This window comes from Lissotriton vulgaris, chromosome 5 (assembly GCF_964263255.1).
Source record: "Lissotriton vulgaris chromosome 5, aLisVul1.2, whole genome shotgun sequence".
NCBI lineage: Eukaryota > Metazoa > Chordata > Amphibia > Caudata > Salamandridae > Lissotriton > Lissotriton vulgaris.
The window spans coordinates 2,013,491,509-2,013,508,688 of NC_141693.1; the positions used below are offsets into that span (position 1 = coordinate 2,013,491,509).

Here is a 17,180-nt window from a genome sequence, read left to right on the forward strand (position 1 = left end):
TGGAAGCTGCGATCTCCCCATGCAACTGTTCTGGTGCGAGGGACTGTCATAGTGAAATTTTTCATGGACCGAAGTGAACGATTGGGGACATGAAACGTGAATGGATCAATGAGAAAGCGAGGGCCTTGTTTGTGCGCGGCTTTATAGGCTATACAGAGTGCTTTGAATTTTATCCTTTTGTTGACTGTGAGCCAGTGATAGTTTTTTATAGTGTTGGTAATGGATTTGAATTTGGGGGTGCCAGAAAGTAGTCTGGCTGCGGCGTTTTGTACAGATTGTAACCTCTTAATGACTTTCTTTTGAGTATTCATTAAAAGTCCGTTACAATAGTCCACTGAGGACATAACAAATGATGTGACCAGAGTTTTACCAGAGTTGGGGGGAAGATAAGGAAGAATCTTTTTTATAGTTTTCAGTTTAAAGAAAGAAGATGACACTGTGGTATTGACATGAACTGAATAGGAGAGTGTTTTATCTAATGTTATACCAAGGTTTTTAACCTTGGTGACAGGGGGTGGGGGAGGACCCAAATCAGTAGGCCACCATACATCAGACCATGAGGGAGTAAGTTTGCTAAAAATCATTACCTCTGTCTTGTTGAGTTTAACTTAAGACAGTTAGCTGACATCCAATGACTGATGGCTAGCATGCCCTGTTGGAAACTGGCAGCAATTTTTTCTCCGTTCTCTTTGATGGTGAGAACCAGCTGGGTGTCGTCCGCATAGGATGTTAGGCTCATCCCCCAGTCCTTGATTACCCTTGCCAGATCAGTGACGTAGATATTAAATAGGGTTGGACTAAGGGACGAGCCTTGAGGAACACCACAGGGTAAGGTCAGTTGTTCTGATGAAAATGTATCTAGCTGAACTGTCTGAGTACGGCCTGTTAGGAAGGATCTTATGAGATCTTTAGCTTTGGCTTGGATGCCAATGGCATTGACACGGTCGATCAAGATGTTGTGATCGACCGTGTCAAACGCCGCGGTAAGATCCAGCAAAATGAGGACCGCTGCTCCTCCCTGATCAAGTGCTTTCCTAATCTCATCGGTAGATTTGATGAGTGCCGTCTCAGTACTATGAAATTTACGGAAGCCAAATTGACTATCGTCCAATAGAGAGTGTTGTTCTATGTATTGTGACAGTTGGGAATTCATCAATTTTTCGACTGCTTTTGCTGGAAATGGCAGACTGGCTATTGGACGATAGTTATTGGTGTCCTCCGGGTCAAGATGGGATTTTTTGAGAAGGGGTTTGAGAATCGTATCCTTCCAGATTGCGGGGTAGACTCCAGTGCTAAACATGATGTTGAACATGTTAGTAAGTTGGGGTGCAATGAGATCTGAGAGAGAAAGGAGAATGGAGACTGGACATGGGTCATTGGCTGATCCTGATTTGATGCTTTTCATGGTTTCGGCAACTTGAATAAGGTTGACTTTGTGAAATTGTGAAAAGGTGGGATGTTTGATGGGGGCGGGATTAGGACAGGGGTCTGACTGAGTATCTTGTGAGAATTTGGCATAGATGTTATTTACCTTATCATAGAAAAATGAGGCTAAGTTATTACAGAATGCCTGGGTAGGTTTGGGAGTAGTTTGTGGGGGTAGATGTGATAGTTTAGTTACTACTTTGTAGAGTTCTTTGTTTGAGTTCTTGGCCTGCTCAATTTGCAACGAGTAATAGGAAGTTTTGGCACGAAGAATAAGGGACTTGTATATGGACATTTCTCTCTTGTAATGTTCCTTATCTTGATTGGAGTAAGTTTTCCTCCAATGTCTTTCCTTGTTACGACAGAGTTGTCTCTGCATTCTTAATTCTTCTGAGTACCAGGGTGCCGACGGGGTGGTCCGATTTTTTCAACTAGTTCTGGTAGGTGCCAGTTTGTTTAGAGTCTGAGTAAGCCAAATCTTATATTCTGTGGCTGCTTCATTGGGATCTGGGGGCAGGTTAGTTACGGAAGCAGAAAGTAAATCATGGAATTGTTTATAATCAATATTTTTCCAAGATCTAAACGTTTTAATGGGTCGAAAGTTATGTTCCTTATGGGACGGAGGGAAGGATGGAATAGTGAATACGACTGCATGGTGATCAGTCCATCCCAATGGAATAATTTCCGTGATGTGTAATCTCAGTTCATTGGTAAATAGCCCATCGAGGGTATGTCCTGCTTCGTGTGTGCTATTTGTAATCCTTTGAGTTAGACCGAGTGGTTCCAGGTCCGTGATAAGGGTATTGGTGTCATTATTTGTCCCATCTTCCAGCGGAAAGTTGAAGTCGCCTAAGATAGTAGCGGTGTTTTCAATGGCAAGAGATTCCATTGTTTCTAAAAAAGTGGCGAGAAATTGGCTTTTACTACCCGGGGGTCGGTAAAGAAGAACCTCTTTGAAACGTTGGGACGGACCGAGGAGTATATCGAACTGCAGAGCCTCACATGTAGGGAGAAGTAGGGGATTGACAGTGGTTTTAAACTGACTTCGGTAAATTATAGCAATCCCTCCTCCAGTTCTTAATAGTCTATCCTGCCTATGGATGTTATAACCCTCAGGTATAGCTGCCAGGAGATCGGGTTCGGATGCTGGAGTAGTCCACGTTTCTGTTACAAACAATAGATCCAATTTTTCAGTGCCGATGAAATCGGCAATTTCCTCTTTATGCTTACTAAGAGATCTAGCATTTATAAGAGAAGAGACCATCACTTTGCCCACCTTCTTTCTGTCTCTGCATCCTTCAAAAGAGGAAGAGAGGCTCCACCGTTTGGATCCAAAACGTGCGCTCTCTTTCTATCTGAACCGCACACAACAGTTCCAGGGGATGACCAGCTCTTTGTTGGCTACCTGGGTGCCAAGAAAGGTTGGACCGTGCACAAGCAGACCATCTCTCGGTGGTTCGTTCTGTGCATTAAGGCTTGTTATTCTTTGGCTAAAAAGGGAGCCTCCGGTGAGGCTACGCACCATTCTCCGAGAGTGACGGCAGCCACTACTGCTTTGGGACGGGGAGTTCCCTTGTATGACATGTCAGGCAGCTACGTGGGCTTCGCTGCCCAAGCATTACTGCCTGGACAGTCAAGTCCGGAGAGACCGCTTCTTTTGCCGTTCTGTTCTCCAGGACTTTCTGATGTGATCTTGGTTCGCAGACCCACCACCGGGGTTTGTATTGCTGGGGTATCTATTCTAAGGTAAGGAATCTAGCACTACGTGTTTCTTTCTGATGCACAAGTTACTTACCTTCGGTAACAATATATCTGTAAAAAAACATTTGTAATGATAGATTCCTTACCGCCCCACCCATCTTCCCCGTTCTGCGAAATTATTTCTAGGGTTAAGGTCACCCCTTTCAGGGCCCTAGTTTTATGGCACCAGTGGTCAGTTTCTTGCATGGCTCTGCGTTCTTGGCGTGGAAAGTCGTGTACAGAACTGAAGTCAGCACGCGTGGGCTTGTCTAAGTAGCCCCAGCGACGTCATCCCGGCGCAAACGACGCACGCAGAGCCGCATGACGACGCCCATCGACGCGCAGGGGTACTGCTGACAAAAAACTTTCCGGATCCAGTCTGACACCTGGGGGTAATTCTAAGGTAAGGAATCTCACTACTAATGTTTCTTGCAAATATATTGTTACCGGAGGTAAGTAACGTGTGCATTAACACGCCAAAGTCACACTTGACTCCTCATAGGCACTCCTGTTCATCTGAGGCATCCTATATACAGTGCATTATCTGGCATTTCTGAGGTTGTGCACCAACTAATGTGATCTCTAAATTCCAGGGCAAACAAACTCAGCCGCCTCTTCTTAGCGGTTCATGAATGGCAACTACATCCAGAGGTGGTGCAGGGCATCTTCCAGCAATGGGGAGAACCCTGACTAGATATTTAAGGCAACGCTGAGACGATGTAATACCAACACTGTTGCCCCATTGAGTTCTCAAGAAGGCTTTTTCTCAAAGAGACATTCTGCCTCCAGTTTTGCTCAGGAATCCTGTATTCATTTCCTTCTCTGCCTTGAGTTCTCAAAAAGATCAGGACCGGCCGAGTCCAAGTGTCTCTGGATTGATCTAGCATGACCATCTGTCCTCTTATCAAGCTGCAGCTTCGGAAGGATTGTCTGTCGCAGCATCAGGGCAGGGTCTTGCAGTCAGGTCTGCATACTGTGCCTCCATTTGTGTAGATTGAACAGCTTCAGTTGATTCCATTTAATCTCCCTCACAAGGTCATAGATATCATCCTGGCATCTAGGTCCCCTTCCACAAAGTTCAGGTATGCTGACCACTTGGGACAAGTTAATGGCTTTGTATGGCAAATGTCAGATGGACCCATTGCAGGCCAAACTGTTATTTGTTTTATTTTTAGCCCAGCAAGACCTTTCACTGGGCACTTTTACAGGATATTTGCCAGCTCTTTCAGCATTTTTGCAGAATTTTATCAGCCTTCTTTTTTCAACTCACTTGTTGTGATGAGGTTTTTTAAACGTATGTTTCCACCAAAGCCCTTTCTAATGCCATAGTGGGACTTTAATCTGGTTCTTATATTTTTAATATGTGCCCATTTTGAGCCACTAAACAGTTGCCCACTAAGCCTCTTCATCCTGAGAAAGGTCTTTCTGAATGTGATATCAGCTCGGCACGATGCTCTCAGTTTAGCCACCATCCACACATTTTTTCCAGACAAACTGTTGCTGAGAACTCAAGCTGTATTTCAGCTGAAAGTTGTAACACTGGTCCATGTCAGGCAGGGTATCACCCTTCAAACTTTCTTTGCCCACCTCACCCCCCATAAGAGGAGAGACTTCATAGCTTGGATCTCAAGAGAGCCCTCAGTTTTTACATTGATTGTACCAGGGAAACTTTGGTGAACAATCAACTCTGTGAGTTTCTCTGGGGCAAAGAAAGGCACGGCAAAAAAGACTCATCTCTAGGTGAACAGTCCTGTGTATTACAATCTGATCAGTGTTAGGTAAGAAGCTGCTTCTTCAAAGATTAACAAATCATTCCACTCAGGCTACTACTACTGCGCTGATATGCAGAGTGCCTGTCCTAAAAAGCTGTCTAGCTGCTATGTGGGCATCAGTGTACACATTCACGAAGCACTATTGACTTGACAATCCGGTCCATCGGAAGAGGTATTTTGACCGTTTGGTCCTGCAGGACATTTTGGTCTGAGATGTTCTACAGACTCCCGCCTGGGGAGGTACTGCTTTATCTATCCATACGGTGAAGAATCCACTGTTAGAGGAATCCATCAGAAGAACAAGGTACCCAACCTTCACTAACACTCTCTCTAGTGGATACTCTATCTAACATCATATTCCTCAACGCCTCCTTCTTCCCTGCTCTGTGAAATGGACTCTTTTCCTATCTAAAAAGGTTCCAATGTAGAGATCTACTCATTGGTCATAGCAATTTGCTGATGGGCTCTGAAGGTACGAACAGGCCTGCGAAAGAAACTGACATGTGCGAACATGGAGGGTGCCTTTATGCGACTCTTAGCAGAACAATGTTGATGTGGAGCCTCACGACACCACCTAACGATCCGCAGGAGTACTGTCTTTGAGTCTTCTTGATCCAATCTGACATCAGAGGAATTTGTGGTTAGAGTCTATCCACCTCAGAGTGCGTTACCGAAGGTAAGTAACTTGTTTGATTACAATGGCTGTCTTTTGATTTGAACAGCTTACAAGTTTGACACCGAAAAATAGAACTTTATATGAAAGGAAAAAATAATTAAACCCTGGTGAACAATTGAGTGATGCTTCTAGTTTCTAGAAAAGTCCAACACTGACCATACTTGAGTGATGCATGCAGTGACCCGGATACTCCTCTTTAGGGATGGCTGGCGGAGGTTGAAGGTCGACTGCCCACGAGAAATGATAACTCCAGACGACAAAGCGAAGTCTATGAAGGCCAGAACAACACCACAGTAAACAACAACTGTGCACAAGATCGTGAGAGGTACAGTATCAATGTGGATGGACATTCTGAACCCGCCGCATGCACACATAGATTCCCCTTCCTCCAAACAAGTTCTAGACCTCATAACCCCCAGTCAACAGCTATGAACCTATAACAAGTGCAAGCATAATAGAACCCTAGATATCACCAAATCTGCCCAATCTGAACTGCCTTGGCTCAACCCTATGCCAATTTGGATAATAATGGACCAGTCTGGACTCCTTCACCCAACCACCTTCCCCGAGTAGGATAGGCCAGGTCCAAACCCTTAAACAAACAGTGACAAACTCCCCAACTATGACTGACATAGTCTAACTAAGAACAAGCTGCTGTGAGCTTTCAGACCAAACACAGCTGTGACCTGTCCTTGCAGTATTTATTGTCTTTGCATTGAAGTCCCCTGTTACGTTGATTCAGATAGAGGGGAGGGTCCATTGCCCGATGTGCACTGAGCTCTCCCAGGTGCTGCAACACTGGCACTATACGTGTACTTGAGTGATCTATGATCAGGGCAAGTGGGGCAGTTACCTGTGAGAGTGGATGCAATTCACTCCTGGGCCCCAACAGCGCCAGGATGCCTGGCCTCACCTTGGGGGGCCCAGGAGTGGGCACTTCACATGGAAAGGCCAGGAGGGGTTCCAGAGCGGTATATGTACAGCGCCGTGATACCCCTTGGGGTGATTGTGCGCTATATAAGCACTAAAACATTTACATGATAGCCTGGCCCTAGATGTCGAGGAATTGTTAAGTACTTTTTGCTTCTCGCTGTCAAAGTGCCATTAATCTGAAGTCCTTGACTCATGTTTCATCATATGGTTCACCAGGGTGCATTGAGATGCATCACTCCCATCTGCACAAGCTCTCTACCCCCCAACCACATGCGCTTGCACTATACAAGCCCCTGGATGCTTCACTACTACACACTACCTCTTGTTAATTCTCTGATTGCCTGATCGACAGTCCTAAGCAGATGCCAGGGCAGTACTGTATGATTTTTATTGAATGCTTAGATGTAATTGTAGTTCTTGATACTGTCACTGCTTAACCATCTCCAGATGTCTCAAAACTTAGCACACACATTGGCCAGAAGAATATTTTCAGGAGCTGCCTTTATGATACAGACATGGCTAAACTCTACTTTTGCAAATCATAATTCACAAGACCTTCCAGCTCCCTGATAGCCACCTCTCCTAATGAATACCATTTTCCAGCAGATTCTTTCTTTGCCTGGGACCCCAAACACATACTCTGTCAAGGCTGTTTTTTTGTTGTTTTTTTTTTATTCCTCATCCCACCGTAAGCGTCTGCAATTTTCACAATGTAAATGTAAAATGTAAATGTAAATGTATAGGCATTTATATAGCGCACTACTTACCCGGAGGGTCCCAAGGCGCTTCGACTGCTGCGAAACCCTTCCTGGCTTCCCTGAGAGATGGTCCCTTAATGGGTATCTCCAGGGTGAGACCAGGCATCCCCGGCGGTCTGGTGGGGCCGTTAGTGAAGATGAGGCAAGCTAATGCCCAGAGTTGCCGAGTGTGAACGCTGATCAGAGTGGGCACCGAGGCGAGAGAATTATCGAGTCCGCTGACCCTGGTCCAGAAACCTGCCGCGCCGGGAATCGAACCCTGGTCCCGGGCCATCCTCTGCTCTCGGGTCTGCCGCCTCTAACCAGTGAGCCACACTACTTCACTCAATGAAGACCCTCTTCCTACCTGGGCGCCCTGGGTCCATGTTCTTGCATTCACTTTGGGCCGACCGGGCCAGCTTCTTTTGTGCAAGGCTTGGTGTAATCATTGGACCATTGAGGGCTTAGACCAACCTCATTACCGTACCCCAGGTGATTAGTGATGGCGAAATGTTTTCCCCCCCTTGGTCCAATCTCGCCATGCAGAAAGCTACTCCCAACCAGTTCTCATAATGCGGTGGTCTGGGGCCTTTCCACAGCCTGCGGGTCTCTCTACGGGTCATTAAGTTCAAGCAGAGGAGTAAACCCATTTGTTTATTAGGAAGTCGGTTTATAAGGTTATTTTCGGTATCGAAAGCAACTAATGCAAAATTAAGATTCAATTTAACTTTAAAGATTCCCTCCAGTGCGCTCTCCACATTCTGCCAAAAAACCCTTAAATGAACACAATCAAAAAACATATGCAGATCGTCTGCCTCCACTAAACCACACCTTGGACACTTAGAAGATGAGTTTGGGGCGAACCTTGTTTTTTTTTGGGCGTGTAATATAACCTGTTTATAACGTAAAAGTGATTCTTTTTTAAAGAAGCTGACTTAACATACTTGTGTAGATTTTGGAGGGATAGAAAATAGAAATTAACAGATGCATCTTCCAGGGCTGATGAATTGCATACTTTATAGGGAGGAGGGAGCTCAGCATCCTCCGCATCAAGAAGACACCTATACCATAGCCCTACCTCCTCCTTTCTGAGGGTTACATTTTGGAGTGTATGTTCGATCTCCCATATTCCACCAATAAGGTCCTTTTCAGCTGCATACCAGGAGTGTATTTGTATATATTTAAAGCAAGAAAAAGAGTCGCCTATTTTTGCCCTTAACAAATCCCAAGGATGAACACCGTCCGAAGAGATTAAATCGGACCAGATCAAAATTCCAGCCCTCTTAATAGGGATGGCTAAGTTATCATTTAGGCAAACGGGGAGACCCGGAGAGTCCCAAATTGGGACGAAATCAGAGTAATATCTTATTCCCCATCTCGCTTTGATGTTATGCCATACATTGAATGCTGACCTTATTACTTTTAACCATACCTTCTATTTATTTTTTTTTAATTCTTTTTATTTGCAGAATAAAGTAAACAAAATTGGTCAATACATTTTGCATAGTAGAGTCAGTTATAACACCAGTACAATACATTGACAGTGTGATACAAAATGTAAATTGAATTAGCTTTGGAGAGCAACATGTTATTCTATATCTTCCATACCAGAACGGCGGGTTTGTGGAGGCTCACATATGTCACCTCTGTATTTGTTCCAGCTTGACCATACCTCCCTCCATTTTCGGGGTTATCCTCGCACAGTATATACAGTCTTCTCCTGCAGCATGCACCAATCCATGTCTTTTTGCCATTCGGCTAGTTTCGGTGGGGGGGATGCACCCCATAGGTGGGCGATGTTTCTATTTGCCACCATTTTCCCCAGTGTGAACCAGATTTTCCCTTTTGAAGGCAAGTCTGTGGGTTCCCAGATATTCAAGAGGCACCTCTTGGCTTCCAGGCGTATGTCTACCTCCCATACTTCTTGCATACATTGCACCATACGTCTCCAGTACCTCCGCACCAATGGGCAGTCCCACAGTATGTGGAGAAAAGAGCCTGTCTCACCGCTGCCCCGCCTGCAGAGTCCCTCCCCCCTCCTCCCATCGACTGTAGTCTAGTGAAGGAGATGTATACTCTATGCAGTATTTTAAGTTGTATGAGCTTAAGTCTAGCCGATATCGCCAACTCCTTAGGAGATGCCAGCGCATTCAACCATTCTTCATCATCGATCTCCAGCCGTCGGCCACCCACTTCTCTTTAAGGGACACGAGTGGGTCAGGAGGATTATTTATCAGTTTTTTAAATGTGAGGGAGATGGCGTGTTCTGGCATGTGTCCGTCGAGCAGCCTGTCCTCGAGTGGGGAGGCCTGTGAAGGTTTAGTCCCCGGTGGTATGTTAGATTGGAGGGAGTGTCTAATTTGCATATATCTGAAATAAGGTCCCAGCTATTGAACCCTTTTGTGCGTCCCAGATTGCCTAATTTCTCGGATGCCCATAGTGGAGGGGCCATGGTCAGAGTATTGGACCAACCAAGCTTATGCTGCGCCATATGCCATATTTGTACCGAGTGTTTTGTCGGTCCCGTGAGCTGATGTTTACCAGGTCTAGAATAGAGTGCGGCTTCATAGTTCCCACCGGGGAGTAACCACTTGTCCATCCCATAACCTGGATCATTATCGTCGCTGTATGTCCCTTGGTTGATCGCAGACAGGTGGGCGGCCCAGTAATGCTTGCGGATATCTGGGAGGGCTATCCCTCCATCGTACCATCCCAGCGTGAGTTTGTGGAGCACTATTCTAGGTGTACCTGACCAGAGGAGAGCCCGCTGCGCCGCCTCTACTGCTATAAAAATAGGAGTTCGGTACCAGATCTGGATAGTTTTGTAGGGTGTAGAGAAACCTAGGCAGTGCCATCATTTTGAAGAGGGCCGCCCGGCCCAGCATGGATAGTGGAAGTTTCTGCCAAGTGTTAGTCACGTTGGAGCCGTCTCAGGGGCGGTAATAGATTCCTGTCGTAGAGAATAGCCTTGTCTGTGGAGACAAAAACTCCCAGGTATTTAAATCCGTCCTCCGCAACGGTGAGTGGGCAGTCACTGGGAAGCCTGGGGGGGGCTTCCATGGAGGACATAGAGAAGAGACTTGCTCCAATTGATCCCGAACCCCGAATTCTTCCCAAACTAGTGAATATATCCATTGCTGCCACAATAGACCTCCGTGGTTTGCACAAGTGGAGGAGGATATCTTATCCTCCCATTCATCCGCCCAGTGTATCCCTTTGAGGTACACGTCTTGCCTGATCCACGCCGCGAGTGGTTCGAGGGAGAGTGCGAATATGAGGGGAGAGAGCGGACAGCCCTGTCTGGTTCCCCTCTCCAGGGCGAAAACCTCGGAGACTTTGCCGTTAATTACCACTTGGGCTAGGGGTTCCGAGTAGAGAAGACGGACCCATGCTATAAAGTTTGGGCCAAATCCCATTTTACGGAGCACCGCTATCATGTATGGCCATTCTAGGGTGCCTAATCCACAACACACCAAAGCAAACAGTGATTTTTTCACACTGTCCTACATCTCTTTTTAATCTGGCGTCCTGGTGAATATCAATAAAAAAAAATTCTTTTGCCTCGACCGTCATTTTAACATCACTTACTTCACTCCTTTTTTGTTTGCACTGCACTTTTTCAGCACCACTCTGTGGCATGGACACTTCCACTATATGAACCAGAAGTGTGTGTTGTCTGGCCAATTCATCTGGGCTCGGACTCACCATCCTGGTTAGACGTCCTACATGACGAGGCTCCGCCAAGTGGGTGGGCTGATAGGATATCTATCATATACTTGTGTCATGTGACCACCTGGTCTGGTTTAGTGCAATCCAAAAGTGTGGTTTTCTAAATAGGACCGTATAGGCTCGGCTCTTTTGGTTCACAGACCCTCCAACTCTTCTTGTTCTTTGTAGCTTGATTAGGGGTATTTGAGTTTGGATGGTCTATAAATATAGTCCCCTGGACCCTCCTAAACTATTGTTTTTCAGCATTCTAAAATGACCCGGCTCTCTCTTGACAATATAGGTAAAGCTTTACTTTTTAGCCAGTCTTGAATTAAATCAGTGGAAGGTGCCCCCTCTTCTTTATAAAGCTTTGACAACAAAGACAGGAGGCAGCTCTGCATGTCCTCCTGATCACATTAGGTCGCACCAGTCTCATCTACGATCAACTTATTGATGTTTTTCTTCACTCTGTCGGTTTTAACCTTCCATGCCAAAGTGGCTCCTGCCTTTTCGCCATATTTGTAATTTTCCATTTTATGGACTACCCATTGAGCTCTAATTTTTTGATCCAATTTACCTCTATATGCCAAACGTTGGCTCTCCAGGACTTGTGGCAGGTCATCAGGTGGACAACTCGATCTAACTTTTTCTAGCCTTGATATCTCCTTCTCCACTTTTTAAAATTCTAAAAGCTCTTCCCTATTTTTGGAGCATTTCTAACTATGTAACACTCCACGAATATGGGCCTTAAATGCGTCTCAAACATATTCCAGAGATGTTGACCCTATATTTTCAGTAAAATACTCTACAGGCAGGGAATCCTGGAGAACATGGCGGCCGGAAGCTAACGGCCGCGACGGAGCTCCCTGATGTGTGGCTTCGAAGATGTCTGACCTTATCGCTACAGCGGCTGGCGGCTATTGTATTTTGGTCTGCTGCTTTGGTAATTCCGTAAAAATCAGAATAATAATCCGTCCTAAAATCCTTCCCACCCGCTTAGTACCTTGACGGATCCCTGTGTTGCTGCTGAACTATCCACTGAGGCAGCGCGCGGATGGTGCAAGACGCAGGGGGCGGAGCGGTCTCTGAGCCTCCGTGCAGCAGCGTCCTCAGTGTGGCTCGAGAGTGGAAGCGGCAGGTTTTCGTTTTGCAGCTTCAGCTGCACCTGCTCGCGGCACCGACTTCCTGGCCTCGTCCATTCCGGCACGCTGTGGGGAGGGATTCGCCAGCTCCCGGACCATTTTGGAGTGCAGTAGTAGCTGGGGCGGAGAGCGTGGGGAGCGTTTTCTTCTACGGCGCGACTGGACTCGAGGCAAGGGTTGGGGCCTGCCGCTCAGATCGGGTTGGGCTTGGGAGCTGCATGTTTTCCTCCAGTATTGGGGGTTTGCAAGGAGGACATCGCACCTTACACAACCAAAACCACTGCATACCAAACAGTGAATCGTATGGAGGAGTGTGTGGGTAGTGTCCCCGATAGTAGTTTGTATCGTGCTAAAGAAATTTCCTCCCACGAGCCGACGGTCTGTCGGTATACACTGCGTAATAGGCCCGCCGATAGCCTTTCAGTGGTCCCTAAATTAAAGGTTGTTTCAACTCTGATAATAAAAGTAAAGGCCATCACAAGACAGGGGACAGGCGCCTGTACAACAGCGGAAACACACCCAGTTAAAGGAAAAGGCTGGAAAAAAACTGGGGGGCCTTCAGTTAAATTAAATATCACGCCATCGCTGAAGTCCTTTTATAAGGTCATTTCCACTAATACTGTGGTGTGCGGGCAGGATAAAACTATAAAGGTAATGTTAAGGCTATAAATATGGTGGCTGCTACTACTACTACTGTTGATCTTGCTGCTCTAGCCACCACTACTTTAGCAGGACCTATGGTTAGTGAAAGGAACCCCCAGCCTCCCTCTAGCATCCCTGCTGGCACAGCGGAGAGCTTACTACTGCAAGATCACCCGGTAATATTCACCCGTTAGTGGAACTGTCAAACAGCTTCTCAGCGCTGGAGATTCTGAGTTTTGATCAGGAAAATGCCCCCAGTATAACTTCAGCGAAGGGGTGTGGGTCTCAATCAGGGCAACAGATGTTAGGAAATCCTGAGTCTCCTCAGCATTCTTCTCTGCTATCCCTATTGTCCATCCAGCCTGTATCTGGGTCCTCTGGGTCATCTCGGTCACCTGGGACACTGGCTGATATCCTGTTGAGCTTGAGGGAAGATATCAGTAGGAGGTTCACTACCTCGGAGGCTAACCAGGCAGCTATCCAGGCTTCCTGTGATGTAGTAGCACAACAGGTAGAGGAAGTTACACAGAGAACGGACGCTCTTGAGGCTGAGATTCCGAAAATCAAGGAAGCTCTGTGTACGTCTTCTGCCTCAATGAACAAGCTGGTCAGGCAAAACCAGGACCTGAAAGACATCAAGCGGCTGGAAAATCATTCCAGGAAAAACAACTTGAAAATCCTAAATGTCCAAGAAGATCTTGAAGGGAACGATATTAAGAACTTTGTCGTATCTCTCCTGAAGGCAACTATTCTGAAAGATTCTGTAGATGTAGGTTTGGAGCTGATTACAGACATTCAAAGGGTGCATCGGGACCCATTCAGGAGAATCCCAGAAAGAGAGCGTCCTAGAAATTGTTTGGTGAACTTCTTCACGTATAACATCAAGGAGAGAATATTATCTCTAGCCCTGAGAGCCAGCCGTCTTAAGTGTAGTTCGTTCTCTGCTGCATTCTCCTTCTCTATCCGTTCGGATGTGTCTCACATCACTGCCACAAAGCAGTGGGAACTGAGCAAAAGAATGATGATCTTGAATGCATTAGGAGCTAAGACCCAATTGAGATTTCCAGCGTCCCTGCGGATCATGTGGAACAACCACATGTACAAGATGCGCCATCTAGATGAAGTTGACTCCCTAATAGATAAAATCAGAGAGGGATGCGGGGTTGGAAGTGGTGGTGGAAGTGTTAGTAAGGTGTAATCAGTAAAGGCATGCATAACATCCGATATCCATAATACACCTATTCGTAATTGATAAAATTAGAACAGCAGGGTGAGTGTTTAGAGGTAACAGAATAATGATAAGCCCATGTAGCTGAGAAGGGTCAGTCTATCAGCATTAATTGTAGAATTATTTTCTTATAGCCACACATCAAGGGGGATTTCTGTCCAAGGGCATATGCCCTGAGGAAAAGGGAGGGTTCCCCAAGGGTGTGGGGGATGGATGGGGTCACGGGGGGAGAGTGGGTGGGGAAGGGTGAGGAGGAGCACGGGTGGGGTAGCAGTGGGAGTAATTATAAAAAATGTCCTTGTTTTCCATTGTATTTCAAAGAGTAAGCTGCCTTTTAGTTTGCCTGGCCAAAGGAGGAAAGGGAGGATGGGAGGAGAATCCGGTATAGAATGACGTCTACAAAAATAAAGTTTATTTCATGGAATTTCAACTGTTTGCGATGTCCCCGAAGACAAAGGTTGATTATGAAATACCTGGAACAATCCTCTGCCCAGGTTTTCCTTCTACAAGAGACTCACCTGAGTCATCTTGAGTCTAGAGTAGTCTTTGGTAAATATAAATAGATTGAATGCTTTCGCTGCTCTGAGCAGACAATACATAATAAAAGGGTAGCGGTTTTGATTAGATCTAGCTTAGGCCTTCAAACTTTTGTAGGTTGAGCCCCCCCAGCTCAATTGTTTTAGCTGTTGGCCCCCCCCCCCCAATACCTGACAGAAATTGCTGGAATCTGGTACACTTCATAATTGACCGCCGCGCGCATATCCGGGGCCATATCCAGCATATAATGTCCAACATGATAATAGTTAAGTGCAGGTTTGTGAGTGGGTGTGCTGAAATGACAGATTATTACATAGCTCAAACCACCATTTTCCTAGATAAAATGTGCACAAATTGTTTTTACTAGGATGCTTTGTTTTACACATGACATTGATTGATAACACCACCAACATAAATGTGACGGTTGGGCCTGTTTTCGCCACAGACGGTCAATCTGTGGATGGATTTTTGAGAATGAGAATGTTGTGATTAGGGTTGCCAGCTCATTATTTTGATGTCCCAGGCGGTACAAAAATAAGCAGTCACCTCAAGCTGTTTTGTTAGTACTTGTCATTGCATACTTTGAACTGCAAATATAAATTGAAATAACTTTTGCTTGTGTTCTAGGGCTGCCTGAACAATCTATGGCTGATAATAAAAGGGAACATGCTTCTTTATTTATAGAGAAGCAATTTGCAGTCTGGTTAAAAGAACACATGGCTGGCTGGCATTTTGCGCGCCTGCCTGTGTAGTTTTAAATGAAACTTTGTCTCCTTTCTGGGAAGCGCTAACCCTCCCAGGAGGGGGTTAATTCATAGAGCTGAAATCAGACCCTCCAGGATTTCGCGATTTGCAAAAAAATCGCGAAATCAGCAGTTTTGTAAAAAGTCCACGATTTTTACAAAACTGCCCGTGAAATTTTGAAAATTCATTTTTTTCGGCAAACTACAGCGGAGAGAATCACTGGCGTCTCAGAAACTGCAGGGCCCGCAGAACCACTTACAGGGAGGTGGGAAGATGAACTCGAGCGCAATCTCAGGATATTTGAAATCAATAGTACACTCCCCCAAAACTGTTTTCATTCATTACTTTTATGTGCTCTTGGTATGGTTTCCCTTCATCTCTAAGGGGGGCCCGGTCTCTGGGCCAACTTTAAATGCTTCCTGTTTGCAGTTGGCACTGTTCCCATTTTTCATGAAGCATAATTTGCCTTTGGGCTCAGTCACCCGAAGCAGCAGGGCTTCTGCAAATATCGACAGAAATCATCACAGGCATTAAACAGGTGATTTTTTTAGCCCTTTGCGAACTTGGAGTTGTTTCTTCACAGCTTCTCACATTAACTAGAAGAGAGCTCCAGGTGGTGGGAGCTGCATCAGTGAAGGAATATTTGGCCGATTTGCAGGAACTGAATTTCCTACGACCTTTTGTCCTTTCCCAAGGACATTGCTTATAATTGCTAGGTTACGCTTCTGGATGAGCTATATCCAAACTCGTGGGTGAACCCATGCCACCCATGCAGCATCTATGTGCTTTTTCTCTACCTGGAGACATACAATCAGGAATGTGGGTTAAGGGACCATTGGCAAGCACCACAAATCAATTGTTTAAAGGTGTCAAAATGAGGCTGCAACAATACAACATTTTTACCATTTCCCATTTCGGTGCCTGTTTTCTGGCACTGTGTCAGGAAATCAGAAGGGGGAGGAAGAGGTGGTGCTGTGTGGCACCGAGGTGGGCACGTCCTCCTCTTGCGAAAGTAACTGTAATCAAAAGGGCTGCAACAATATGTCCTGTTTCATAGTCTGCATGTTGTGACTTTGCCCAATTTCTGGATGGTTTTGTTCTTTACGATTATGTGCTCTTGGTATGGCTTCACTTCATCTCAAAGGGGGCCCAGGCTCCGTGTCTACTTTAAATGCTTCCTGTTTGCAGTTGGCACTGTTCCCATTTTTTTCACTAAGCATCATTTTCAATTGGGCTCAGTCGCCTGAAGCAGTGCCTGCTGCATCACCATGGCTTCTGCGAATATCAGCAGAAACTGTCACAGACCTCATTTCCTAAATGAAATGTCCTGGAGAGGCAGTTTACCTTCGGTTTAGAAGAGGAGACTTCCTGTCTGCTCGCTGAAGCTGAATAAATTAATCCCCTCCTGGCACTATAGGTGTGGCAGGGTATACTCAGACATGAGTCCATTTCTCACTGCTCCATCAGGATTCAAGCAAGCCGGGCCGACGACGGCTGAAATGCCAGAAACCGGTCCCCGGGAGCTTGTCTCCTTTCCGGTGAAGAATTGGCTTGGTAGTCTGGTCTGCCCTGTTCCCATGATGCACTGGGCCAGGGACAGACTAATTTGCATATAGCCAGATTCTGAGCTGGGATGGTGCAGTGAGCTAAATAACGGTGATGGATCAAGCCCTGATCTTTGGACTGGGTAAGAGTGGTCTGCTTAATTCAGACACTCTGTTCATCACCACCCCCTTTTTTTAATCGTTTTTGGCCACTATAGGTGTGGCAGGGTATACTCAGACATGAGTCCCTTGCTCACTGCACCATCAGGATTCAAGCAAGCCGGGCCGACGACGGCTGAAATGCCAGAAACCGGTCCCCGGGAGCTTGTCTCCTTTCCGGTGAAGAATTGGC

The 17,180-nt window shown here is 46.0% G+C and overlaps 1 protein-coding gene across 15 annotated transcripts in view; it reads left to right on the top strand.

Moving 5' to 3' along the window:
• Positions 1 to 17,180, top strand: part of FNBP1 (formin binding protein 1) — an 887,470-nt gene that overhangs the window by 772,977 nt on the left and 97,313 nt on the right. For all 15 annotated transcript variants that reach the window (XR_015296123.1, XM_086924822.1, XM_086924824.1 and 12 more), the window contains one exon: positions 5,814 to 5,938. Coding sequence is in view for 14 of the 15 variants with exons in the window: in XM_086924822.1 (XP_086780948.1) it covers positions 5,814 to 5,938 (125 nt within the window). In the remaining variant the exon portion in view is untranslated. The remainder of the gene's footprint in view (positions 1 to 5,813; positions 5,939 to 17,180) is intronic.